Source organism: Scomber japonicus, chromosome 7, assembly GCF_027409825.1.
Source record: "Scomber japonicus isolate fScoJap1 chromosome 7, fScoJap1.pri, whole genome shotgun sequence".
Lineage (NCBI taxonomy): Eukaryota > Metazoa > Chordata > Actinopteri > Scombriformes > Scombridae > Scomber > Scomber japonicus.
The window spans coordinates 19,958,837-19,986,709 of record NC_070584.1 but is presented as its reverse complement, the minus strand read 5'-3'; the positions used below and the strand labels follow the sequence as shown (position 1 = coordinate 19,986,709).

Here is a 27,873-nt window from a genome sequence, read left to right as displayed (position 1 = left end):
GGAGGGCTTTTTTTGTTATGTTCTTACTTCAGGAGGGTGGAAATATAAAGATGAGATAGGGGATGTTAAAAAATATAAAGAGGTGTGCAAAGATAGAAGCACATTGTGTTTTAAACTGCACTGTTCCTCCTGCACAGACTATTGCTTTTGTGTTAATGAAAGTTAAGATGCAGCCGTTTGGAAAAATTCTTCAAGATTTGAAACATCAAAGAGCAACTTTAAAATGTAACTGACGTTTTCTTCAGAGGCAGGTAAGAAACTATGACAAATTTACACTGACTTATTATAATCCATTTAATGTGCATAGATGCATACATTTAGTAGACTTGAACAATAAGTTAAGATGATTGTGTTTATTTCACTGAAAACCTCACTGAAGAGGGCTTTGAGTTAATTTAATGGGTTAGAAGAATATATCATTTTAAAGCTTCATACATATACTAAGTTTTTAAAACAATGATTGTGTTTTTAACTGAATCATCTATGTATTAGTAATTGTTATAGGAAGACCAATTAAACCTTTGTGCAAATTATTCCTATGAATGAATTTCATAAACCTTTTTCTAAAATACAGAACAACACAAAAGAACCTGAAAAAGCTTGTAAGCTATTCTTCCACATATTTTCCACCTTAGTTAATTTCTTAACGTGGAGACAATAATAGTCGTCAGACAGGAAAAACCCTCTTCATTTGTTACCATAAACGTCTCATTATTATGCCATCATTCAGAAAAATAGAGCAAAGGGGTAACATGTTGTCGCTTTTCCTCTAACAGACCTGGTTGTTCTTTTAAGTGGATACAATGGATGTCAAGACTATCAACTGCCTGGGAAAGTGAGGACCCCTGCTCGCGTGTCACTGTGGAAATACTAATCGTGTTGGGATTATTGCCAGCATTGGAGTTTGTAGCGTTGGACCCGTTTATTCTTTTTCTTTTCACCCCTCCAAGCAGAGGATCGTCTACTGTTTGTACGCTACTCTGTTTGGTTTATATACCGCACAAGGGGATGTAGCAGCCTGTGCACTGACCCCGAGCTGTCTCACCCTACCCTTTGCCCTTCCCTTGGGACCCAGTGACCATGCTGACCGAGCCTCAAACACCACAAAGATCAGAGCCCAGACCGACTCTAAGGCCCGTTGGAACCTGTGCAGCACCATGTCCCAGCCATTCACGGCTCCACTTGAGGCTAACAGCTCACGATCAGAAGAGTCTGGGGTTCAGCTGAAATGGGCCGCCCTGCTTATTGTCATGGTTATCATCCCGACTATTGGAGGGAACATTTTGGTTATTCTTGCTGTGTCACTTGAGAGAAAGCTGCAGAACGCTACCAACTATTTCCTGATGTCGCTTGCTGTGGCTGATCTACTGGTGGGACTCCTGGTGATGCCCATCGCCCTCGTCACTGTTCTCTACAGTAAGTTTAGCATGGGGCCTTGTGATCAAAACCCTAACTTGTGCAAAACAAATAAATAATTATACATTTACATATAATATCTGACTCTACAAGCAGAAACATGTCCTTGCTCAATGCCCTGATCAATTCCATCCCACATTTCTGATTAAATGTGAACCCAACTGATTCAAAATACCTTCCTATCTAGCTGGGTTTGAACTGTTAACATAGGCTGACCATTTTTTAAACAATCTTGAGTAAAAGACCTATTAAGGATCAAGTGTGTGTATTACGATATTCTATAAATAAAGTTTCCCGTTTCATAGGAAGACATTGTATAAGTCTGACTAATCTACAGAGAAAAACAGACCAGCATACAGGTAGCAACACAACATACAATCTCCAGTATCCCTTAACAAATTACTAGCTGAAATATCACAACAGATAGCAGATAATAAACATGCTACTTTCTCTAGCAAAGTAGGGCAGAAGTTGCACAACTCGGACTGAAGTAATGGTCTGTGGGATCATTACCCAAAGACAAGAATGCAAACCATCATTTTTATTTTAATTCCAGTGATAGTGCTGTCTAAATACAGCTGCATATTAACTGATGTAGACCCACATTCTCCTATTACCAAGCTATGGCCAAGCTATTATTATCCATTAATTCAATTGGACGATAATGAGCCAGATCTTAATCATGTCTCTCTCACATGCACACACACGCAGGGATGGAAAATAGTTTGTCATAGAGCTATCCACCTGTCCTAGCTCCCATAAGAATCACAGGTTTTGCATTAGACGTGGATGTCTTAGACTAGAAGGGCCTGCTGCTTTTGTTGACCACATCTTAATGCAAAGGCTATAGGTAAAGGCTGTGTATTTAATCTACCATTACATGTGTTTTTGTAATATTTGTCTATCTACATGTTCAGATCCAAGTGTTGAAGAAAAAAGGATCACAGCTGACAGGGCTTTGACATTATGTAGTAAATATGCTTAATTTAAACAACAGATAAGGGTTATCTCAACCGTTCTGTTTCATACTGACCACTTATTACAAAGCAGTGCTCACTCACACTTCCACATAGGCCACAAGTTTCAAGCTTCAAGGCTGAGAGACTAAAAGGTAAGCAGTTTATCATCAAAAGAAGCAGAGAGCTTCCAAGAAATATATAAAAATAATAAAATGTATGATTTTTAAGCTGTCACTGAAATGTAGGACCTTGCAAACTAATTTATCTCAAATCCTAATAAAAAGTCCTGCTGTGCAAACCAATGTAGTAGGCTATAAATGTACATATGGTATAAGTCCAACAAATGATAGAAATAGAACAATTTAATTTTTGCTGTCAGAGTGAGATGGTACAAATTGTTAATCAAGTGAAACGTTTTAAGGTGACTATTTTCTTACATGTTAAATAAAAAATACAGCACATTACATTCATAAGTGTGTTTGCTGTCTTTCTAATTCCATTTTAGAAATAAACTTCATTTGTCATTTTTAAACCCAGGCAGCTACCTCAGAGCACCAAGCTGGGAAGGGAGGTCGTGGGGACATAAATATCAAGTGTTTGTGTGAAGGGCTGTGTGAAGTATAACAGGGCCATCAGCCGAGTGGACAGTCAAACTGTCAGATGGAGGATTAGTTCCTTCAACTGAACCTTAGCTGGAGGACAGGAGGTGCACACAGTTATACAGTGCAGGTTAGACAGGCAACATTATTACTAGCATAAATCACTGCTCAAAAGCAGCAAATATAAACATGGGCTCAAATATCAACCAAACTTGCAAGGTCACAAAGCATTCAATAAACATGTGAGGACACACACACAGTTAAAGATAAAATGCTTCAATCTTCACCTTGAAAAGGTGGTTAAGGGCGTTTTCAGTTTTAAACCGATACCTGGGCGTTTGATATCGGTCAATACCAAGTACTGATCTCATACCAGTGTTTTATTAATATGCTGTAGGCCTTTCTGTATGGAAGAGACTGGGATCATTCCTTTGTGTGTAAGGCAGAAATCAGCCTGGACTTTAATGCTTTCCTAACTTTGAAAAACAAAATGTAATATAAGTGCATAGATCTAAATCTACTGATTGTTATTTATGAAAATAATGGTATCCGATCCCACTGTCACTGATACCTACAGTTACAGCTGTATGCACCGCCAGACCTTTTCCACATCTGCTCTGCAAATGAATTCAAAGTGCAATGTGGGAGACAGTTTAAAATGTGAGCCTATGTGAACAGACACTGTCACTAATTAGAAACTTGAAATCATATTCATGGGTGAAAAAAAAAGATCAAGGACGGTGATAGATGAGTTAATGTCACTTCTGAAGTGTCACACCTGCAAGGCATCACCTCATAACAATGACAAATTAGTCAAAGTGTCATGTCTTTACTTGCCATATTAAAAAAAGGCAACATCAATGAATTTCGCCTGTGCTAAGTGACTAAAAAAAATCATTTTAAAAATGCTTTAGTAATAAAAAAGGTGCAATGGTGACTTGTAATTCTTACACAACACTAAATGTAACAAACACAACGCAATAAGAGGAACTCCTGTGTTTGGTAAAGGTAATTTTGTCTAAATCCTTGTGTGAGCAGAAAATGCTTTTGGATTACCCTCAGTGGACAATTTATAGGCTGGCATTTACAACACAATGTTTTTAAAAAGAACAATGGAGATGGACAGAAAGAAGTTTTGGCAACATTATCCATTTAACACAGGACTATAAGACTAATACAAAGTCACTTGCTCCAATGCAGAGAAAGTGATATTTGAATGTGAAATAGGCACAATGACGATTGCAGAAGGTGCACCAAAGTTGACTAATTCGCTAAACAGAATAAACATATGTACCTTTCTATAGCTACTTGGACCTTGTTAGCTCCAGTGTTTATTTAATTTGGCTTGGGATTCAACACTTCACAGGACAGGTACTGAGGGTCTACTTTGAGAACAAGTGCAGTATTTGTCAATGAATAAGCTTTCCAGATGAAATTTAATCAAAACAATGACTCAAATATTCTCCCAAGTGTGACAAGACAGCAGTATGAGCGAAGAAGGGGAGGGTGGCAGAACAAAAGAAATTATGTAAAGAACATTTCCAACAGTGATTTTTTTTAAACGGGTGACGGTCACGGGACAAAAGCCAGAACAATTACTTGCCAAATTTATGCCTGGAACTGAAAATAAACACTACTGTTGAGCATAGTCTCCGGCACATCTACATAAAGAGCTTTTAGCTCCATAAACAGTCAGTGAACCCTTCTTTTTCCAGTAAAGTCATTCCTCGCATAGATAAACAAACACCAATCTTTTTGCATGAGTGCTACTTTAATCCCTTTCCATTGTGGTACATCTTCCATAACTAGTAATACCAAGTTCTTTGCAAAAAGGAAGTGGGGTATATTAAAAATGCATTAAAAAGGTATTACTACTTGTAGTAATCTTGTTGGACCACAACAGATAACTTATCTACAAATGATATTTAAAAATCCAACTACTACAGGACAACAGTTTCTAGTCCCAGTGGATTAATTTCTTCTTATGTTCACTTTAGACTCCGGCTGGCCTCTTCCGGACTTCCTCTGCCCTATTTGGCTCTTCCTGGATGTGCTGTTTTCCACTGCATCCATCATGCATCTATGCGCCATTTCACTGGACCGCTACATCGCCATCAAGAAGCCAATTCAACATAGCCAGTACAAATCCAGGGCCAAGGCGATGGTCAAGATAGCACTGGTGTGGCTTATATCCATTTGTAAGCACATTCATTCAGATTTCCTTTCAACTAAACACATTTCACTGAACATCAATAAAGTTAATCTCAGGAAGGATTGTCTTTAGATAGATTTCTTGACATAAGATCCATGGCAGATCTGGTTCATAGCTTAAGAAATACAAGCTAGATCCAACAAAACCAGCTATATATAAACAGCTATACTGTCCACTACATTGTATATAGGTACAAGATGGGGTGGATGAGGGGATGGGACAGTAATATCACACTTGCATCGGTCAAAGTGCTTCTCAGAGATATCTTTATAATATTAAAATATGCTAAAGAGACAATCTGGTCAGATTTCATGAGTTGGAGTTTATTCAAAGGCCACTATGGCATATATATATATATATCCAACCCAGCTGCACTATTTTTTTGGCTAATGACATAAAAGAGACCACCAACACATAATGAGCCAATTAATTGAGTCGAGCCATCATCAATGATGGTCATTTACATTAGGGCTTTTCCTGCTTTGACCAGTCAAAATGTCCATTGTGAAAAGGGTGTCAAAAGAAATACTCCTAACTGTTGAGAAAGCTACAAGACTGCACATATAATAAAATGGTCGCTAGATGAAAAGTACTTTATGGTTTTAATAAAGACAGGTTTTAAAAAATTAGATAAAGCCTTCAGAGAAGGGTAGGTATTCTTCTCATTTGTCTTCATGATGAAAGAATCATACTTGTCTGTTTTAATTTATCTCACACAGCTCTAATGCGAGTGCTGAGGTCCATTGCTTAAGATTTGCCAAACATTTTAATGTTCCAATAAGAGATTAAAAAGTAGCTTCTGGCCATTAATTTTAACATAGGGTAAAAGTTTGGCCTAATTCACTGAGGCATTATTACCTAGTGCTCATTGCCAATACTGAGACCACTAAAAGCACAGTTAGTTTAGCTGTCAGGTTTGGTTTCATTTGAACTTCATTTCATGAGCAAAACCAGGAGATCAGCTGGAATGGAGGCAGAGGCACTTAACACTGCTGACTGTATACTGTTGCTCAGTTTAAGAGGGATCATGGCAGGTCATGGATGGTTAGTTTACGTAACTTTAAAAACAAAAAAGGAAATCCTACAATCAGACATCTCCTTATTATTCCTGAAAAAATTGCTTCAAGACACACTGCTCTGTTATCGATTACTACTACTCCAACTATAGTTAATCAGTTCAGGTCAATCAGTGCTAAAAAAAAGGACATATGTGGCTAATGTTTGCCAATACTAACAAAGTTTCTTCATTTCTTTCATTTTCCAGGCATAGCTATCCCGATTCCAATCAGGGGGCTTCAGAACTACCCTTCTCACAACAACATCACCTTCAACAGCAACCACACATGCCTGCTGAAAACGGACACCTTCTGGGACTTTATCATGTTTGGCTCCATGGCGGCATTCTTCATCCCTTTGACCATCATGATGGTCATCTACCTTCTTACTGTCCAGGTGTTGCGCAAAAAGGTTTATTTGCTCAAGGCAAAGGTGACTCATCGTTTTAGCCCAACAATCACCACAGTTTTTCAAAAGGAACAGGATGTGACCTCACTTCAAGCTGAGCAACTGAATATGCTGGACAAGGGACTTCCCAGGATTCAAGAAAAAACTAATGTAGGAACAGCAAACTCTCGTACAAGAGATGACATGCCATTTCGGAGAATGTCCACTATGGGCAAGAAGTCAATACAAACTCTGAGCAATGAGCAGCGTGCCTCAAAGGTGCTAGGCATTGTCTTTCTCTTGTTTGTAGTCATGTGGTGCCCCTTCTTCATTACTAATATCACCTCTGTGCTATGCACCAGCTGTGATTTTAATGTAATAGCCCGCCTCATGGAGATCTTTGTTTGGGTGGGTTATGTGTCATCGGGAATCAACCCATTGGTCTATACCCTATTCAACAAAACTTTCAGACAGGCATTCACACGTTACATGACCTGCAATTACAAGGACACTGCTGGTCACAAGCCAGTGAGGCAACCAAGGGTATCAAATGCAGATCGGACCCTTGCGAAAATTTCATTCAGTTGTTCTGTGGCAGAAAACTCTAAACTGTTCATGAAGCGGGGAATGAAGAATGGCATTGGAGCAGTGAGCTACCAAAGTCCACTGAGGGGCCAACAGGCACCTGCACAGTCATCCAATGGTGTTGTGTTAGACACAATGCTCCTGACTGAAAATGAACACAGCAAACAGGAAGAACATGTAAGTTGTGTATAGAACTACTAGTAAGAATTATCCAATTAAAAAGAGAGCACATGGAAGTGTTTTATATCCTTAAAACAAAATGTTTGTCCCAACACAAAAATTCAAACGAGGGATTGGAATTTACTTTGTGTCTAACTGACCAATTTCAAGGTACATTTCACAAAAACTAAATCTAACTGGTTGCTATCTGATGCTGATAATGTTCCAAGTTGGGTTTTTTAGCAGAAGCAAAACAGGGCTATAGTATCAATTATGATCATTTCAGTAACACACAATGCTACTCGACAAAATCCACCAAACTCCTCTGTTACATATGTGAATATATATAGTCAATATTTTACTCAACTGGCCTCTGAAACAGGCCACATTAACAATGTGAATTGTCAAAGACACCAAGACAGTTGATCGTGTAGTAAAAGAAAGTTTGAGTTTTCAAGCTGTGTAAAACAGTAATTTTGCGATAACCTGTACCAGGTCAAACACAGGAGGTTATCCTCTGTGAAGGTCAACCAAATTTAAGGAATGAGACACTATAACAACCTGGAAACTCTGTGAATGCCGTAATCAATATGCAGAGTACCTATGCTGATTCTTTCAACTTCGGTTATCTGAATGTGCTATAAACCATCTCAGACTAAATGGTTATGTGTTGTTACAACAGCCACACCTTTCAAATCTCTTCCACAACAAACACATGAAATGCACTGTACACTGAAATGATACATATTGTATTTGCTGGACCTTTTGGAAGTGTTTTTGTATGTGCATTACAGCCAAATCTTTTGAATATTCAGAAACAAAATTAAGATCAAATGGAAATCTACATGTGTTCAATAAAATATTTGTATTGCTAGACTGAAAGAAAGTTGAATCTAGGTTGACCGCCCCTTTTCTTTTTGTTATGCTGCTAAAAATTGAATCTGCAATATAAATGCCTTTTTTATGAACCAATGTTGAACAAAGCACAACGGGACAGCTCAATAAACACATTGTACATCACAGCATTGGAAGATCAGCAAATACCGTTACTTAGAAGTGACTCAACACAACTGAAGACTTCTTAACTATAAACACTATTAGAGGTTATTAAAATACACAAAGCAATGGGAAGAAATGTTGGACTACATTTCAAATATGTAAAATGACCTAAATTAAAACCAGTGTATATAATATAATCTAGATTGCACACCAAATGTGAGATGTGGATAGGACACCGCAAGCTTGGTATGCGAGTTTGGGGTGGGTGTGTGTGTGTGTGTGTGTGTGTGTGTGTGTGTGTGTGTATAAACAATTTATTTGCTTAGAACAACCACATTTCTTTGTAATGACCAGTAACTAAGTTGATTTAATAATAAGAAAAGAGAGAAGTGTGCATATTGGGAGCATGGATGAAGTTGAAAATGAAGAAAGCAATTGCATTGTTCTGGTTCAGAAGTCTTTCTAAACACAGGAAAGATTTATACAAGGTTTATCTGGAGCTCAATTGATCACACAATATTGCATAGCCTTTTTTGGGCTTAAAAATGTACACCCTGATATTTGTGCACTGGCTAGACGCTTTGTTTAAAACTTCTCTGTTCTTTGATTGGTAAATTCATGTCGGTGTAAGAGCAACAAATCCCTATAAATAGCCAGGGAAGAAAACGTGTGAGTGACAATGACAAGAACGTCCAGCTTCCTCTGACAAGAGGAATACCTTCCATGAAGACCTGGAAATCATTGCAAATTCGAGACAGTGCATCTAAATTCTCCACTCAAAACTAAATGAAAGTATCAATGACAAAAAGTATATCTTGTTAGCAGTACAAATCCAGAAATAAAACTGATCCAAGGACACAACCAGGAAAACAGAAGCAAAAAGGAAATGAAGAAAATACTGAAGATTTTTATAATACCAAGGGGGATTGATTAGTTCCAGAAATAAGAGCTGTGTCTACAGTTTGCATAAGAACAATGCTATTGTTTTTTTAATTTACTGATGTGTTTTATTGGTCCTTCTCTAACAAAGACCAATAAGCTCTTCCGTTTTGCATGACTAGCAGGGAAAGGTAAAAATATTTTGCCAAATTTTTGTGTTATTTCTGTAATAAACATAGACAGCCTAGAAGATGACATGGTAAGGTACAATGAAGCCTATTTCAGAAGTATATGTCTAATAACAGTTTTCTCAAGGGCTGGATATCTTTTTAACTTTTTCAATACACTGCAATTCCTAAGCTTTGATTTTCTCTCTAATGAAACGACCCATCTTTTCAAATGCATCAGTGTTAAAATTTTGTCTTCACACAAAATGGCATGTGTTTGTTTAAAGGCAGATAAATCAAAAGGATTTTTGGCAATGATTACCTTAATAATCTCAACAGAGGAGCAACTGGTGGGTGTAGAGGTGTGGTGTTCATAGTTCAAATAATTTAGTCTGGTGCTTACCTGAACAAGATGAAGCCAATGGACTCAACAGCAGCCCTTCTGACGTCATCATTCACATCACTCACCTGAAGATAGGCAGAGCAGTCATATAACCAAAGCTGATACTGAGAGTCATCAAATCCTGCAATTAACATTTATGATGTACCTCCCATGTGGTGAGGCTTACAGTATGAGGACTATTCACAGACTCTAATAACTTGGTGGGTATAAGGTGCCACCTACAGGACAACAAGTTGTTCACACCTCTGAAGTATGCTGCATTTGTAAATGTAGCCACAAAAAGCACAATCAAAGGCATGTATATAAATATGTAACCTGTAATTGTAGGTTTTCTCACACTTTTTCCACGTTAAAATGAAGTGCTGCAAAGTCAGGCGGTCATTGGCACTGACTAACGAAATATATCTGGACTAAATGGATTTAAAATCTCTACCACAGCTTCAAACTCAGACGAAAAAAATCAAATCATACTAATTTATTTCAACAATCATCATCATAGTATTAAACAAGGTAATTAGAATTATGATGCCAGCTGCAATTGTGCAGCCCAAAGACTTGGCATCTGCTTCACTACCAGCATGATAAACCTGTCTTCATTTCAGTGGAATGATGTGTTGTTGTAAAGAGGGCTGAACAGGAAACACTCACAGCGACATGTAGCAGGCGTCGGATGGCCTTGTTGTTCCCTGAGCCGCAGTAAGCCATACCCACAGTGTACATTCCAGAGCGCCGCAGGATGGGGTCCTATGGTCGACAGTGAAGGGAAGCAGAGGTTTGAGACTTTGTGTCTGGATGCACAACTACAATCAACATAGTTTGAGTCATTTCCCACATTTAGCTCTTTATGGATTCCTGGCAAGGAGTTCAGAGGCAGACATGAAATAAACACACACAACCAGGAGTTGTATGAGTACATGCAGGACTCAATACATCAAACACTGAAACTACACACTGCAACTGCAAAGTTTATTGAGTGCAACGACCTAGGATTTCTCTGGAATTCCATCCATACTTAACATCCTCTGGATTAGACAAGCTCAAATCTGCCAACTTGCATTGTGTTAATAATATGCATGAACTACACCAAAGCCACAAAATAAGCTTTTGCTCTTAGAAAATAAGACAACCCTGACCTCATTTTGTAAATGATTTGGCCCCTTTCAACATTACAGCCTTACCTTGTCTCTGCACAGGCTCTCAATGAGAGCATCAGCCTCCTCCATGCGTCCATACATGACCAAAGCGATTCCCACAGCCAGGCCACGCAGGATCTTCTCGTGTTGAGTCTCCTGAGCATAGCCTACCATGTCCTCGATAGCCTGAGCTGACTTGGAGCCCAGCATGACCAGACCCAGGGCCAGACCCGCAGCCTCACCTGAGAGGTCACATGATTTAGTCAGCATGATTTATATATAGCAAAAAACATTACCTACATTTATTACATCATATTAGGACATGCAGGAAGTGCAAATACCAACAGTGGCTTTTAGGTCATTTTCATGAAAATTTCCTCAAACCCTTTCTGTTTAGGACTGTTTCAAAACTTTTGAATGTGACCAGGGCTTACGCACCAGTGACAGCATCATCCTGGTACAGGTTGGACTTGAGGAGGTCATAAACATCCTGTCTAGCTGTGCCCAAAGCAGCCAAACCAAGACCAAGAGCACCACCATGACGGACGATCTGTGAAACAGAAGAAGAAAACCATGACACAGTGAAATGAACTAGCTGCTGGTTTCTAAAAAATTTAAAAAGGTGAGGATCTTCATTTGAAGATGTTATACTTTTTATAGGCATAAATTGTTTTAATGTATTACTTAGGATTAAACACAGAATTGTTTATTGAAAACAAATTACTTTCTTGATCACTGATATCAGCAAAGTTTGCAACTCAGCAATTTTGTGAGTCACATTCACATATAACATATCTTTGACAATGAACCAGCTTTTAAAGCAAACTCACATCATTGCTGGCATTCTTGAGCTGACTGAGTAGGTAGTCGATGATGTCCCCGCCATGATTGGCGTGGATAAGTCCCAGAGCATACAGGCCTCCTCCTTCCTGGTAGGCTGAGCCAGGAGAGGTGTCTTTGGGCAGGTAGGTGGCCATTAACTGTAGTGCCTCCTTCTCATGACCCTTAAAAAAACCACACAGCATAATTAATTTAAAATTAAACGAAGCCTAAAATAAAATCCACTTTATGTTTTTTCACATTATAATACAATCATAGTGACAAGTCTACCTTGTGGATCACACCCAGACTTGCTGTGGCTGTGAATTTTGCCCAGTTGGTAGCTCTTGCAAGCCATTCCAAGTTTTCTCTACAAGGACAAACAAAAACAGGGTTAACTATGCAATAGCTTATAGTTTTCTGTTGTGACGTTTTCTGTTACCGCACAATTACCTGAGGAACTGGTCACTGGTGGTTCCTGTGTGCATGAAGGAATTGGCTATGACCGTGGCTGTGTGGCACACTGAATTTCGTACTGCATCCTAAAGTGAAGGAGAAAAAAAATATACAGGAGAAAGCAGAAGCTGTTTCAGCAAATTCCGTTACTTTTCCTATTCATTGATGCAACATATGTTACTCATCTGTCTGTAGTTAAACAGTAGTGTAATTCATTTATTTTGTCTAAGCCATAAAGCCCATTAGTCTGCATTACCTTTGTGTTTTTGAGGATCATTAGGTCTGTGTTGTTATTTCGGATAAGGAACTGCAGATGCAGCTCAATGGCCATCTCCCCACTGAGGATTTTGATCATCTTGGCATTCTGGTCTTTGGGCTCATCTTTCTATAAAAATAAAAAGAAGCAATATGATAGTTTGAGAATCAAATAGAGGTTGCTCTGAGACACAGAAAAGTGACAAGCAACTGGTAACACAAAAACAATCCAAAGAGCTTACAGTGTCTGCCGGCTTTCCAGCAGGGGAGCTGCCAGCCTTGTCATCTGTCTCCATTGCGTCACTGTAACAAAAAGCAAGAAACAACATTCTTCAATGTTCAGTCACATAATCACAGTTACACAACTTCATAAGTAATGTGATATACTAACTGTTAAATCTTAAGTAAACTCAGTTTTGATTAGTAGCTCTCAGCCTAAATTTGGCCACGTACATTAATCCAAACTCAAATTGTTTACCTCTTTTAGCATGGTTCATTTAAGGATGCATTAACAACGGCTTTCAAACAGCAAAGAACCCAATTTCTAGGAAATCTTAAATATTCAGATTCTGAATATCTGCAGAATATGCAGTGCACGTTCAGTCTAGTGCTTGAGGATTTACATGAGAAAACAAAGAAAAGCCACTTTTTTGTCTAAGGTGTAAGCCGAGATTAACTGTTCTCATTTACATGATACAAGTTAAAGTAGCTGTATCAAAACATATTAAGCAAGATGATCCTAAACGTATGCTTTTGTTCCTGCCAAAACTTTGTTTAGCTTGTTAACAATCATGCACAAGCACCTCTGAACACCATGTAGTTTAGCAGACTTAGTACAGAAACATAATATAATTACTGGCTGCATTGGGACAGCCTTAAACTCTTGTGGGCATGAACAAAGACTCTGAGGTGTCTCTCGTCCCCTGCTCACCTGTCTTTGTCTGGTGTGGGCACAGTGCCTGTGTTTGTAGAGCCAGGAACTGCGGGGATTGGTGTTCCAACAGTTCTCAGGTTCTGGATGACGGAAGAGAGGAACTGCTGGCTGGCACTCTCATACAGGTCAAAGCAGATCTGGTAGGCCATCAGCAGGTTGTCCTCCTTCACCAGCTTTTCCAAGATGTCACTGACAGCCTGCGGGTCATCCAGGAATATCAGGCACTAGAGTGGGGAAGAGAAAAAAAAACAGTTATGTTAAAAAAAACAAAAAAAAACAGGATGTTATATTGTAACACAGTTTTGGAAAGTACTGTGAAAGTAGAGCAGCACACATATTCAGTATAAAGCTATGTCTACTGTTATTAATGCATGAGGTACCTGAATAGCTGTTATGGTTCAGGGCAAGTAAGTTAGTAAGTTACACAATCTCACCCACACACACACTTTTGAATTCCTAGTACAAAATATCAAATGAGTTTCAATGATTACTCAATTAACTAATTAGCTGCCAACTATTAAATTAATCACCAACTATTTTGACAATTAATCAGTTTGAGTCATTTTTTAAAATGTGAATATTTTTCTGTTTCTTTAATCTTCTGCAAACTGACAGTAAACTGAAAATCTTTGGGTTGTGGACAAGAGACAACTTTTTATGATGAAAAAGTGAAAGATTAGTCTATCCTTAAAAATATAGATTTTTTTAAAACACTGCATTTTGTGCTATAATTAAGCTTAATGTTATAGATTTTTTTTACAATCTAAACCTAATTAGTGGCAACAAATGACTGGAAACAATCGATCTCAAGAAATACATGTCTTTCAGGTTAGTGAGGGGGACGATCAGATGGTTACCTGACAGACATTGATGAAATCAGGCTTTTCCAAGTTCATGTAGAGCTTGACCAGAACCCGCAGCACCTCGTTACGGAACTTCTTGTTCTGCATCAGGGACATGCACACCTTCAGGCTGTAGGCAAGGAGGCCGCTGACATCATTCTGCATGAACATAGAGGGACAAGAAAAGGACATTATCACAGTGTTTCAACACAAAGGACATATAACACTGAACAATCAAGAGTAGTGTTCAAAATCTTGACTCCTCTCTGACAATTATGCTCATACCAGTTATGTACTGGGAAACTAATTTGTCAGTCAGCCAAACAAATTCTTGGCCAATTACTGTTTTTGAATAAAGTGATTTTCAAAAGCTTTGATTCTAGAAAAAGGACAGAACTTTTAGATGTGCCTGTTTTGTGTATAAAAGTCTCCATGGTCTTGCTCCACCGCCACTGAATGAATTCATAAGGAAAAGGACTCTGGGAGGTATGAGCATCAGGGCTTATGATAGAGGAGACTGTGAGATTCCAGGGCCTGAATTTCAGCGCGGGATTGCGGGTATTGTGCACAATTTAATTGATTCCCACAAATCCAACACTTATAATGCGAGAAATTCCCGTACACACTTACAGCGATGTATATTAATGTTCAACCAACGTCTGCAGCGGTGCTTACTGCAGGACGACTGGCCGGGACGACTGGCCGGAACCGCTGTGTCTGACTGTGCGACTTCGACCCTGAACACACCTGTAACCCTCTGTACCTCCCACTAGCATAACACAGACACACTAACAGTCATATTCAGTTTAAGGAAACAAACACAGACCGCTGGTTAAAACATACACCTACATCATCTGAGGCAGAACCTGCTCAGAAGAAAAGCAGCAGAGCCTGAAAAACTAATGAAAACAGCGCCATGTGATGTCAACATTAACAACGTTAATCCTCAGACAGGTAACTGTGACGTTACTATAGTTACAAGCTTCAGGCTAACCGGCTCAGAGTAAATGAACGGCTCCAACTAAACAGATGATATTAGCAGCGCAATGTGTAAAATGCTGCGGTGCTGCGCGTTTTATCAGCTGATGTTACAAAACGTCAATTTTAAGTCACTCAGATGTTTCTCATTGAGCAGAACTGAAGAGAGAGAGTGAGGAATTCAACAAAAACGAGATGCTACTTAAGCTGAATATAACTACTTAACTGTATAATACTAGAGAACTTGTAATTACTATAAAATAGCCTATAGTTCAGAGAGTAAGTTAACTATATAAAATACACTCACTGGCTTCCATCTAATTTAATCCTATACAGCAGCTCTGCTATAAATTCTACATTTATGAAAGTTATACATTTTTTGACAAGAAGGTGAAAATTCTGCTTTATGTTCATTATTGAGTGATTGTGGTGTATTAGGGTGAATTATACTGAAAGGTGTTCCTAATATTTTGTCCACTCCATTCACATACATGAGCAGGTACACCATCACCACTTAGTATAACCTCAGTAATAAACAATGTCAACAAAAACTGAAAATATATAAACTCCAAAAAAAGCAGAATTTATAGCAGAGCTGTTGTATTGGATTGAATTATATTGCGCATGTGTTCCTAAAGAAGTTGCAGGTGGCGCGCAGGTGGTCGAGTGGTTAGAGCGCATGCCACATACGCAGCCGACCCCGGTTCGAATCCCGGTCGGAGGTCCTTTGCTGCATGTCACCCCCCTCTCTCTCCCATGTTTCCTGTCGATCTACTGATTAATAAAGGCGTCTATGCCAACAAAATCTTTAAAAAAAAAAAAAAAAAAAAAAAAAAGAAGTTGCAGGTGACTGTAGTTCAGAGAATAAAACTACTAAAGTGTATACTAAATAACTAATTACTATATAATATAGTTCCTTAAATTGAAGGAAAGTGCCAAAATACAATCTGCGGTAAGAATAGGACAAGGTGCGACCTATAGTCCCCCCTTTATGAAGCATTTAAGGGGGGAATTCCCCTTCTTGAGACTAGTTGAACATTAGTTTTTATTGCATTGTTATATCCTGTCTAGGTTTGGTGTCCTTCTGATTGTGTAATGTATTGTGCTGTGTGTGTTGTCTCTTCTATTTTGTATTTTATCTATTTATTTGCTGTCTCTTCTATTTGTATTTTTTCTATTTATTTATTGCAAATTAGTAGCTTTGCTGTAATCCGGCATGTTTACAGAGATGTTTAAATCTCGATGTTCATTAATGTGCACTGTCCCTATCCAAAAATAAAGCATTTATTATTATTATTAACCATGTTAAGTATAACAGACTCTTTAATAAGAATTAGGGCTATTCTGTTGAGTATGTAACCAAACTGATCTGAGCTCAGCTGTGAATGATAAGAACTAATTACCGATTCTAAGATGGTCTTCTCAAACATGTCAAGACGCCTGGTCTCCAGGGCGATGCCAATGGCCTGCTTGTATTTGTGATCATTAAGGCAACGCAGGAACATCTTGTTGACAATGCCCTCCAGACGAGGGTCGATGCTTTTCTTCTCCTCATCCTCCGGCAGCTCAGCATTCTCCACCCGTAATTTGGTGTAGTGGTCGATGCATTTGGCTAGAAGAAGACACAAAAAGGATTAATATTGGGGCCACATCAAGGCAGAAATCTATTTCACATGCCTTTCTCCACTAAAAAGCCAGTCTGTACACTGACAGTAAGACATTTATTTTTTCATTTAAGTAATTTACTTCACATTCTTAAAGAGTATCATGAACACAGCTGCATCTAAACAACAGAGTATCACAACCACAGAAGTAAATGAGTTAAAAAAATTTGATTAAGTGTTTTACCACTCACCAATGATGGTCTCCACATATTCTGAGTCGTCTGTGACATTGAAGAGATCTCCAGCACCAAGAGCATAGTTCAGAGACTCCTCAAAGGCTCCGAGATGGTAGAAAACCTTAGAGGCCACCAGGGCAGCAAATTCTCTGCTCCGAAATGTCTCATCTTCATACAGGACCTCACTGTGAGGATAAAAGATATGGATGAAAAATACAATAAAAAGCATACGTATTACTTTTGGAAGTAAAATCAATGTTCAAATCAAAGCGCTTATTTTTAAAGAACAACACAGAAGTTTCTGCCACAGAGCAGCAAACTCCAACACCAAGAGACTCAGATTTACTTAAAAGCGAGTCAGATAAACATTCAGCACTGCAACAGTTTACTGCTCAGTATGAAATTATTTTACTTCCCAAACAGTGGTACTTACATTTTGTCAACAGATCCTGAAATTTCAGCCCAGAAGTCATTCACAAGGAAGTCTAGCTTTTGCAGAGCAAACTCCTGCAAGTAAAAGAGATATCTTGCATTAAAACATATATTTTGTGTTAACAGTAACATTTCATTAGATGAAAGAGTAAAATCTGTCATAAGCTGTGTTCAGGATGCTGTCAGTACTGAGATTCAAATTGGGTGTCATCACACAAGTCTAACTTGCGTATTCATTTTCAAAAATATATTTCATCCTCATCAGTTTTCTTTGCCCTGTAAAGCATTTTTTCGGTTAAACAGTGACGTACACAAACTCGTACACAAAATACAAGACAGTCTAATCTCCCAAGTTCCGTACTGAACTCTGTCGATTCTCTAAAGATACAGAGGGACAGAACTATGGAACAGTTATATTCATATTTCATCCCAGTATACTTCTGTAAATCACTTTAAACATAAGCTTAGGATATTCTTGATGAACCTGACTTGATATACTGTACTTATGCTTAAAGTCCGTGTTAAGTAAGAATAAATATGTGTTCTGAGTTTGACATACCACAGAAAGGTGTGTTGTTAACCACCCTGCCAAATTTGAAAAAGAAATTGCCAAATATATGAAATTAGGCTTCAAAGTTGTGTAAAACTCAGTCTCTTTCTCTGGTCCCAAACGCTGTGGGCGAGCCCGCAGAGTTCGCTGAAACCTCGCCCCCTACCAAGTGTCACCTGTCAATCAAAGTCTCCACCTCTACCCGAAACATGGATGCTACGTCTGAGACAGTGCTCTGGTTCGCTCTCTGGCTCTGGTCTGAGAGCTTTCTGCCGCTAGCTCAGCTAACTGTTGTAGTCGTAGTGTGTGCTGAATGTGTTTATACCGCTACAGCAGCAGGGGCGTGTTTACGCCAATCACCACTGCTTTCAGACCCGCCCACTAAATCCTGAACACAGAAATCTTGAAACACAGTTTGTGAAGCCTAGCTCCACAATTCAAATCTAAATGGTTGAAATGCTTTTTACACCTTTTTTAGAAATACATTTATGACCTATTTAATGTGTTCAGAAGAAAATGTTTGAATTCACTTTACACGGTCTTTAAGTTTACATTGTCTCATACATATACACACATTTTATTTTTTATCTTTTCTGTATATTGATTTTATGCTGTAAATTATTATAGGGTTACTGGTTATTTTGTGGATTATTATTATTGTTGTTATTATTATTATTATTATTATTAATATTATTATTATTATTATATGTTGTGGATTTTTTTTTATTATTAATGTTTTATTGAAGTAAGGAGGTGAGATCCATTCAATAAACCCCACTCGGATTTCTGATCTCACCTGCACAATCAGCTTATTCTAGATGTTGTTAATTCTATTTGTTTGTTGTATAGTGCAAATAAATACATTAAAAATAATAATAATAATAATGATGATAATAAGTCTTACATGAATAGAGTTTTAACAGACCGGAACAATGACTAGCAAATCTGAAGCTTGCTTGCTGCCATGACCCAATCAGAGACACGGACAGAGATGGCAGCCTCTTAGTTTCAGCCTTAATGGCTCATCATGCATAGAAAATTAAAGTTGGAGAGTCCATGGGACCGTCACACACACCTCCAGAAGCCACTCAATTTAACATACAATACTTCAAGAAATCTGTTTACAAACGACCCCTTGAAGAGACTAAAGTTGTATGTGCAGAAAGCTTGCTTACAATATTACATACAAACAGTAGCTCAAACCTGCTCTTTATGCAAAATTTAAGATCCTATAACTTGTGTCATTTTGTTCTTATTCTTGTGTCAGGTCTTACCTTGAGCTGTGGTTCCTCCTCATCAAGGAGTGAAATAATTCCAGCTGCAGAACAAAGAGACATGTTAACAACTTTGTATACTCAATTGTGTTGCAATAATAAGACAGGTGTGACAGCTTGAAATGCGTCTTGTTCAATAAGCATTAAAAGTTTAATCTCTAAAACACCTTAGCTATAATTCTTTAATGAAATTTAAAACTTAATGAATTTATTAAATCAATCATGTTGTATGAAATACTTAAGTCTTATCTCATCTAAAGTTAATAAATTAAGTATTTGTCCAGAATAATGTCTTTATTACCTAATATTAGATGCCATGTGCATTATTTACAAAGTTTGTATTGTAGAAAGATACTTTTAAATAAAATGATCTAATTACTGGATCTGGGACATCAAACATATTTAATAAAAACCCATTACCATGTAGAAATCAAGAAAGTTGGACACATGAAGTAAAATTAGGGTATTACAAACATGTGGTGTCAGAGGAGGCAGACCAGAGTCAAATATAATCAAACCTGCACCAGTCCAGCGATAATAGTGTTACGCTAACAGTAGGAGGTTTTCAAGGATATATGGCAAAGACATACTACAATATTAATTGTATTTTTTATAAATAACTGGAAATATTTTATAATATACTCTAATCGGAAATGGAGACCTGACACTACTGTATCCATGTTTACAAGGAAACCTTCCTGTTTTCTTAAGCTGATGACTGGCCAATTTCTTAGTGTGTGTGTGTAGATTAAACTTATGTAATTTTACTATTATTGTTAATATTGTTATTAGTGTAAAAGTCTATGTGTACTTTTTTTTGAACTACCAATGTGTATGAAAAGTGTTCATGTTACATAAAAAAAATATTGATTTGAGCTCGTAAAAGTCAAATTTCACTGCCCTACATATTGACACATCTTCTGTGTAGCTGTGCATATGGCAAGAAAACCTCAAGTCTCTTCATTTTAGGTGTCTCTTCTATGAATTATTCACAATTTAACAAGATGACCATTACTTGTAATAACGAGCATAATATCCAAGAATAGCTGAATAACGTTAGCAATGACACTGTTAGCGTTAACTACATTTCAGCAGCCTTGCTCTAATTAAATTCATATTTACATAACAAAAGACAGCCTATTAGGCACACTTCCTCCCAGAAATATCATTTAAAGGTTGTTTTATTTGAGATTACCGTCTGATATATGTTTGTAAAGCATGTTACATACACAGGCTAACAGCTAGCGGGCAGTTAGCCGTGTGACTCAGCTAAATCAATGGCAGCTAGTTTAAGTCACGGCTAGCAACCTTAAAAACACTTTCTACGACTTACCGGCAGATGTTATCATGATTGGCTCCTTTTCCCTCCTCAAACCCACAATTATCCTGCTTCGACGGTGGGATTCCGCGCGAGTTTCAGGGGCGTTTATGAAGAAAGTCACAGGTTTGTACCACAATTAATCCAAACGTAGCGGCTGCTAACTTCTTTTTGTTAAAACCGCAGGACCCCCACTGAATGACCTGGGGCGAGGCTGGCCTTTTTGGCGCCTGATGGAAAAATATATACATTTACAGAAATAGTGTATTATCCACCATATCCTCAAAAATTAAAAGATACTAAGCGTTCCGACCGTGCTCTAAATATAATAATAATATTTCTGACAAGATTGGCCTGTCGTGAACATTTAATTATTTTTCACGCATGGCAGGTTTTTCAGTTTGTTGTCCGCATGAGACTCATGGAAATCAGGGCCTCAATGTGACTCAATGAAAGTTTGACAACACACCGTTAATTATAGTATGCCTCCACTTGCTACCCCTTACCTAATGAATCTTTTCATAACTGAAAATACTAGGCATTGTGCAGTGGTACTCGAACTTTATTTGAATATTTCCACTTTGTGCTACTACTCCACCACATATCAGAGAGAAATGTGTACTTTCTATGTTTATTTTCTCATTTTATATAGGCTACTCTTAATTGGAAGTAATGTTCAAAGAAGCCGAATGTGTTTAGCTAATAATAGGCCTACTTACTTACTTTTACTTAACATTTTTAATCCAGGGCTTTTACTTGCAATGGAGTATTTTTAGACTACAGTATTTCTGGTTTTCTTACGTTTCTACTAATGTAAAGGATCTGAAGACTCCAACAACTGTAATTGTCCAGGATTTTTTTTAACAGAGCTGCACACGCAAGGTCTAATGTGTTATCACATGTTTATTTGAATGGACAATTCAATGGCCCACATAAATACATAAAAAGTGAAAAAGACACTGTTCCATTCCTAATGCTCATAATGCAGCAGTTGACAGCACATCTAAGGCACACAATATCAATAAGTGACAGTGAAAAAATAAAAGATTCACATTGCACGATTGGCTGGATTAACTTGCTGGATAGTCTGGAAGCAAAAAATTAGCTGCTGGGCACCTATTAAGCAATTAAAGAATGACCCATTATATGTCAGTTGATATTGTGGTTATCATACAAATCCTCAATTAAATTAGCACAAATGGGGCTTTTGGGGCTTCTGGAGTTCTTGAGCATGGCCCATTTCATTCAGTTGATAATCCTGCCCTGTGCTTGGCTATGCATCATGTTAAAGAAGCACTTGTGCTATTAGCTCTCAAACCAAGCCTTTTCTCAACCTGTAATAAATTACAAGTCTCTATCTAAAGCTTTCGAAATAAAATAAAGAGTGATTTTAGTGTTTTGATGTGATATAGCTCATATGACTAACTGGTCAATAGTTTACATGTACATAATAAATCCTGTTGTACAATAAAATACATTGTATAAACCAGCAAAATGGTCAGAGATTTCAGTATTTAACAACATATTCCTTCAGTTCACGACATGAATGACATTGGCTCAGCAGTGGGAATATTGAGCACCACGAGGACACCCCATCACATGTAGAGTAGAGCTCCTCAAATCTTCTCTTCACAGTAAAAACGGTATTGTCTACAGTGATTTGCCTGCAGCCACAGGTCCTGTGCCATGACATCAACTGTCTCTTCCAGCTGATTCTTTGTCCACATGAGGTCCAGAAGTAAAGGAACTGACTTTTAGAGGAATACCTTCCTCTACACTTCCACTGTCACCTGCAAAAACAATTCAAATGCTGTTACTGACTGTGTTTAATAAAAATGATTCAATTTGGCTGCAGCAGGATTCAGCTGTGTTTCTGCTCTCTTAAGTGCTGTAGTCCTTAAAATATAGTGCCAATATTAATTTCACATATACAATAACATAGTTGTTTTAACTTTCTGGATTTTTTTCTTCAAAATGACATTACAACTTGTCAGTGGACAGATAGTGACAGATCAAAATCATTTCTAAAGTTCTAAAAAAAAAATTAACCCACTGTTTTCCCCAAAAAAAACATACTATATATACTGTAAATGTGATCCAAAGAGCAGCCAATAAAGTGTGAGTGTGTGAATCTGTTTGTTGCTTTTGTGATAAACTGGCAGCCTGTACATTTGCCCATGTAGTGCAACCTGGGATAGGCTCCAGTCCTCAGAGGACCCTGAACAGGACTAAAGCTAGTGTATAAATGAATGCAGAATAGAAAAGGTCTTGTGGGAATGTAAATGCCTGTATTCGGCTAGGTCAGACTGAACTTTTGGATGGTGCTGCTACCTCTTTGCCTGCTGGCTGGAGAGCTGTTGGCCTGACCTCTATCTTCTCTTCTCTGAGGCCAGGACAAACATTGGAATGGCCAGAAAAGCGGCTCCCCTCTATTCCTGGTATTATCTGAAAGGCAATAACAAGCATTTAACAATTTGGCAGCTTATCTAAGGGTCTCCTTGTTTCATGAATGCCCCTTTTGTTCCTGGGCCTTTACAGCCATGCCTGGGAATGAAATGTGTTGAGAAAAGTGGTCTTGTGAATGTCATGGATTGACCTACATTAGCGGGATGCACCAACACAAATCATTATAGTGTTTGTGTAATATTTCTACTTTGTTAGTACTCATTAGGGAGTTTGCAGTGAGATCTGCAATGGGTTTTTTTTTTATCTCCAATATAATATAATTACCCATTATAATTTGATACTCATACTGATGACATATTCTGATGTTCTTTGTCTAATATTTTATGTACTCTCAAAGCTGCATGTTGTCCTGGGTAAAGACAGCAGGGTTCACTTTATGTTGACAAGCATCTGCCCTGCTGACAAACAAATCTGCATGTTTTACAAGTTTCACAATCATCTACAATGGCTACACTAATAATTGCAAGGATTAAATACGCTTTGCTGTGTGCTATTACGTGTAAAGCCATTTCTGTATGTTATTACACCTGCAGTTTGAGATGAATATATAACTTTGCAGGTATTTTTCTTGATGCTGAGCGTTTGGGCATCTGTCTTCGGGATGAAACAGCCAACCCATATTGTCTCTGGTGAATGTTTGTGGAAGACTGAGCGGATCAGACGCTCCAAGAGTTGCGCACACTGATGAGCCTCGGCGCTCTCTAATTTGGTGTGTATTAATCCAACTAGAGCTGGTCGAGCAATTCTGGCACGTTTCGTACGCGCCTTTACGTCCTTCAAAATCTCTTTCAGGTACACTTCATTGGAAATTTTGCTGACGAATGACTGTCTGAAGATGAATATGATGACATGAGAGTCTATCGCTCGTTTGTGGCTGTAAATGTTTGCCCCCCTCGTTGCTGTTTTCTGAGGGTTTCCGTTGCGCGCCGTCCGTGTCTCCTTCACCGTGTCCTCTCCCACAGGACTGGCTTTCAAATCAACATCCTCGGGCCTCACCGTTAGTGGTATTTCATTCATTTGAACTCTCTCTGTATTGGGGCAAGCGTGGTTTCCACTTGGAGAGTCGTCGTGGCTATTTGAAGGAGGCGAACAGGGTTGTCCATTGCTGTTGGGAAGGCTGTTGATGTGAAACATGTCACGTAGGAACTCCTGCAGTATTCCGGCGTCATCCTCAGCCACGTCTTTACTTTTACAGGCATCACTGACCAAATAGATCCTCTCTTTACCTCCGATCAAAGCAATAACCTTCTGAAACTCCCTCTCCTCCTCGGGCAGCGTGTCCTCCAGGGACGCCGAGTCTGCCATCGTTGCGCAATTACGGCTGCGCGGATCCCTCACACTATAATGGGCTGTCAAGCCATTCACTATTACCTTCGTGGCCGGCGAAAGGCAGAAAAACCTCCACACAGCCAGCAGGAACACCAATAGGAAGGGTGGGGATTAAAACTCAGCTCATATTTCTATTGGCTGTTCCGTTTAATAGGCGGGACCAACTGTTATGAGCTTAAACTGTAGCCTACTCAACACAGGCTTGTTACAAGATAATGAAGTTAATCTTTAATAGAAAGCTTAAAAAGTCATTTGAAAATAAAAATAGAGTTCATCACAATTATGTAACAACAACATCATATGCTTCAAGAAGAGTACATATATGTTTACATGAAGTCTCATAAATGATCAGAGGCTCTGCTCTGGTATGATGAAATCTCAGGGTGCAGAGGTCACTTTCTTGATTTCCAATATTCGCATGGAAAAAAGTCCTGCCTTCCCTCCAATGTTGTATATCCCTGCCTTTTCAAAGACAAAAGGAAACAAAGAGTTGACAGTCATAAGCACCAACTTCAACACAAGAGCCTCACTTGCACCTGCTCCTTCTACTTAATGATTGAAATAGCTTAAGCAATGCTTGACTTCTTTCTAAGTTTAAAAAAAAGTATTTCGCCCCTTAAACTCTACACTACATCAGCAGCCTACTGAGTTCCTGTGACGTTAATCTGTTAATCCCATGCCTGTTCCTTAATTAAAAGGTGCTGTCAGGTGTAAACACAACTGAGTTTATGAACTGAAATACAAATTAAATTGTACTGTATAAACTTTACCTATGCCAGTCTGTGTGAGATTGTATGTGGATTGCCTCATTGTTTACTGGTGAATGAATCATAAACTGGAAACTCTGACCAAAACCAATACAGAGGTTTTGGCCTTTGATCTTTAGACTGACTGAACATTGATAAGTTGGGTGGTGTGTTTGTTGTTTGGCTCTGCAAACTTTTTTCATCATGTCATTGTGTCATTGCACGTCAACAGAAGGAGGAGCTACACCTTTGGTTATTTAATGTCTAACATCACCTAAATGCTAAATAAAACATTAATAAACGCATATATTTGACCAATTATTACCTTATAGTTTGATTGTATCACTACCAACACCATTTTTTAACTTTGATCAAACAAGTGCCATAAAAAGCTGAAGCATAGTAGTTATCTATTGTGTTTTTATAGTTTCAACCATTTGAAATGCCCAATACCCCTGTCTCTGTGCCTTCAAAGTTGTGCAGGTGTGCTGGAGTTAATCTACTGACCTCTTTGTTCAGAGAAAGGAGCAGCTGAGGGTCAAGGAGCTCTTTTGGACCAGTGAGAGAGACACGCAAACCTAAGTAAACTGCAGAAAAAAAGGAAAATGTCCACATGAATTGCACCACAATTATGATATAAAAGCTAGCCGTTATTATCAGTAACATCAACTGAAATAGTTGATGGAAATGTGCAAGTTCCATCATTGCTGTAAATAAAATGACACATACAGTTGTCTTGAGAGCTTTTATACAGACCTAGGACAAAGTTGCAAGCTAGGTTTAACTGGAATGATTTTGGTCATTTATTAAACATCCTAAAACAGCTGTAAATTATCAAATGTATTACTGATATTTGGTTGCAAATAAATCAATATTTTAACTCAGCAATATATCTAAAAGTTGATTTTACCAGTGAATTAATGTTTTTTTTCTTGACTCATTATAGAGTCAAGTATGAGCCCATTTTGGTAACACAATACTTCCTTTAAAACAAAATAATTCTTAAGTTATTTTACTGGTTTCAGAGAATATTTTAGTGTCCTATGATGGTCTCAGTCTAACTCCAGAAATTGCTGGGTAAACTTTACTCTGCTTTCCACTTCCATGAAACTTTCTTTCTCTCTTCCCTCCTTGAAACTATTTACAGTGAATGCTATTTAGTTTCCATCCAGACATGAATAACACTCTGTTAGAAACGGATAAAAAACAAACTCTAAAATAAAATATAAATAAAATAAATTGAAAAACGCTCTATTTTGCCGCCATCTTGTGGTTGAAGATTTTACCAGGGTGAACGGTCTGTCCTTATCTCAAGTTAGGCAGCAGTGCGCTATTGTTGCAGTGTTTCAACGTAAGGGAGTGTAACAATGCTTTTGTTGTTGCTCTCCCATGATACTGGATGTCAGCGTGAAATCATACTGTGTAGCAGCTTGAGCATACAGTGTCAGCACCAGAGTGTATGAGACTTCAAAAACCCATATCAGCCAACAGCTAGATAGTATCAGGAAGGGATAATGTACTATATCTGGAAACCTCAGATAGTGTCCAGTAGGTTGTGATCTGACTCCACTAAGGATTTTTTTCAAAAACTGTCCTGTTATTCTACAGTTAATGCAGGTATACAATACAATACATTTGATACATTATACTGTTTTACCCACCAAATGTAATTTTAGTTTTCTTAAGCACGTCTCACAGAGAGTTTAGATAACTTAAAATCGATCTGACTGTAAATTAACTTGTTGGATGTGGAAAACAAAAGCCTATAGTGGCCTTTTTAAATACTATATTAGGCCTGCTGATTATTTTGCATTGTATCCACCTGAAACCTGAGTGACACAAACAACAAGACATATGTGCAAACAGCACTTGGTCCAGGTCAACTTCCCTTCACAGATAATGTTTTTTAATTGCATCATGATGTAATGAGTTGAGTGAGGTGGTGTGGTTGATATTGTGCAAACCTGATATTTTCTTCTCTGACACCAGATCTCTGAGAGCAGAGAGATGGGAAGTAGTCAAAATATTTGATGGCAAAACAGTGTCTTTAGTGGCAGCAGAGGCTGAGCTTCTTTTTCTGCGGACATTCAATTGTGTCATCTTGCTGTCAGATGGAATCTGTAGTGGCACTGGCGACGCTGTGGACAGGTCACAAAGCAAATAACATATTTAATTGTGATATTTTGATTTCAACACTGTGAAAAGGTATATGCAGAATGTGCTGTGTGAATGTACTTATATGAACTGGTCTAGCCCCCCCCCCCTCCCCGCGACAAATAAACAGAAACAATGATGACCTGTAGTGAAGGAATGCTGCAGGAGTGGCTGCTCCTCCGATGGCCTGGGGGGAGTTTCCCTCAGTGACCCAGATTCCTCTCGAGAACCTGAGACATTTTGTTTGGTGAACTTCAAACCTACAGAAAACCACTAGAAAACAGTATGTCTAATCCTGTTATTGTATGAAATCTCATTGTTGATGGAAAACTGGAGATGACATTGTTGAAACATGGGTGATTTGAAATTTTAAGCTTCAGAAGGAACACACTGGTAAGAGGAATAGCAGAGGAGGTATATTTAGCTGACAGTAATCAGATTTAATAAAGAACAAAATGAGCCCAACAATACACTTACACTGCTTGATATCATGATGTGATGTTAATTACATTCAAAATGTTTTAGT

The 27,873-nt window shown here is 38.2% G+C and overlaps 3 protein-coding genes across 4 annotated transcripts in view; 1 reads left to right on the top strand and 2 right to left on the bottom strand.

Annotated features, from left to right (window-relative positions):
- psmd1 (proteasome 26S subunit, non-ATPase 1) overlaps nucleotides 1–20,841 on the bottom strand; it is a 42,738-nt gene extending 21,897 nt beyond the window's left edge. The window contains exons 1-16 of the mRNA XM_053321887.1: nucleotides 20,668–20,841; nucleotides 19,335–19,378; nucleotides 17,512–17,585; nucleotides 17,094–17,263; nucleotides 16,642–16,850; nucleotides 14,276–14,419; nucleotides 13,416–13,642; nucleotides 12,727–12,787; nucleotides 12,486–12,614; nucleotides 12,227–12,315; nucleotides 12,065–12,143; nucleotides 11,785–11,958; nucleotides 11,393–11,504; nucleotides 11,000–11,196; nucleotides 10,470–10,565; nucleotides 9,822–9,886 (exon numbers count right to left, since the gene is read on the bottom strand). Of these exons, the coding sequence (XP_053177862.1) occupies nucleotides 9,822–9,886; nucleotides 10,470–10,565; nucleotides 11,000–11,196; nucleotides 11,393–11,504; nucleotides 11,785–11,958; nucleotides 12,065–12,143; nucleotides 12,227–12,315; nucleotides 12,486–12,614; nucleotides 12,727–12,787; nucleotides 13,416–13,642; nucleotides 14,276–14,419; nucleotides 16,642–16,850; nucleotides 17,094–17,263; nucleotides 17,512–17,585; nucleotides 19,335–19,378; nucleotides 20,668–20,683 (1,886 nt within the window). The 5' untranslated portion in view covers nucleotides 20,684–20,841. The remainder of the gene's footprint in view (nucleotides 1–9,821; nucleotides 9,887–10,469; nucleotides 10,566–10,999; nucleotides 11,197–11,392; nucleotides 11,505–11,784; nucleotides 11,959–12,064; nucleotides 12,144–12,226; nucleotides 12,316–12,485; nucleotides 12,615–12,726; nucleotides 12,788–13,415; nucleotides 13,643–14,275; nucleotides 14,420–16,641; nucleotides 16,851–17,093; nucleotides 17,264–17,511; nucleotides 17,586–19,334; nucleotides 19,379–20,667) is intronic.
- On the top strand, nucleotides 887–7,489 carry htr2b (5-hydroxytryptamine (serotonin) receptor 2B, G protein-coupled). Of its 2 annotated transcripts, XM_053321890.1 has the most exons (3): nucleotides 887–1,416; nucleotides 4,972–5,172; nucleotides 6,451–7,489. In XM_053321890.1, exons 1-3 carry the CDS (start codon nucleotides 1,158–1,160, stop codon nucleotides 7,404–7,406), a joined length of 1,416 nt encoding a protein of 471 aa, XP_053177865.1. In that variant the 5' UTR covers nucleotides 887–1,157; the 3' UTR covers nucleotides 7,407–7,489. The 2 variants fall into 2 exon arrangements, with proteins under 2 accessions (XP_053177865.1, XP_053177864.1); XM_053321889.1 differs by lacking the exon at nucleotides 4,972–5,172 and having other exon boundaries at nucleotides 1,020–1,416.
- A 696-nt stretch (nucleotides 20,842–21,537) lies between the features above and the next one.
- On the bottom strand, nucleotides 21,538–24,512 carry LOC128361806 (uncharacterized). Its single transcript, XM_053322364.1, has 3 exons — nucleotides 23,646–24,512; nucleotides 22,984–23,097; nucleotides 21,538–22,442 (listed from the first exon to the last, which is right to left on the bottom strand). The coding sequence occupies exons 1-3, from the start codon at nucleotides 24,421–24,423 to the stop codon at nucleotides 22,345–22,347; spliced, it is 990 nt and encodes a 329-aa protein (XP_053178339.1). The 5' UTR covers nucleotides 24,424–24,512; the 3' UTR covers nucleotides 21,538–22,344.
- Nucleotides 24,513–27,873: the final 3,361 nt, after the last annotated feature.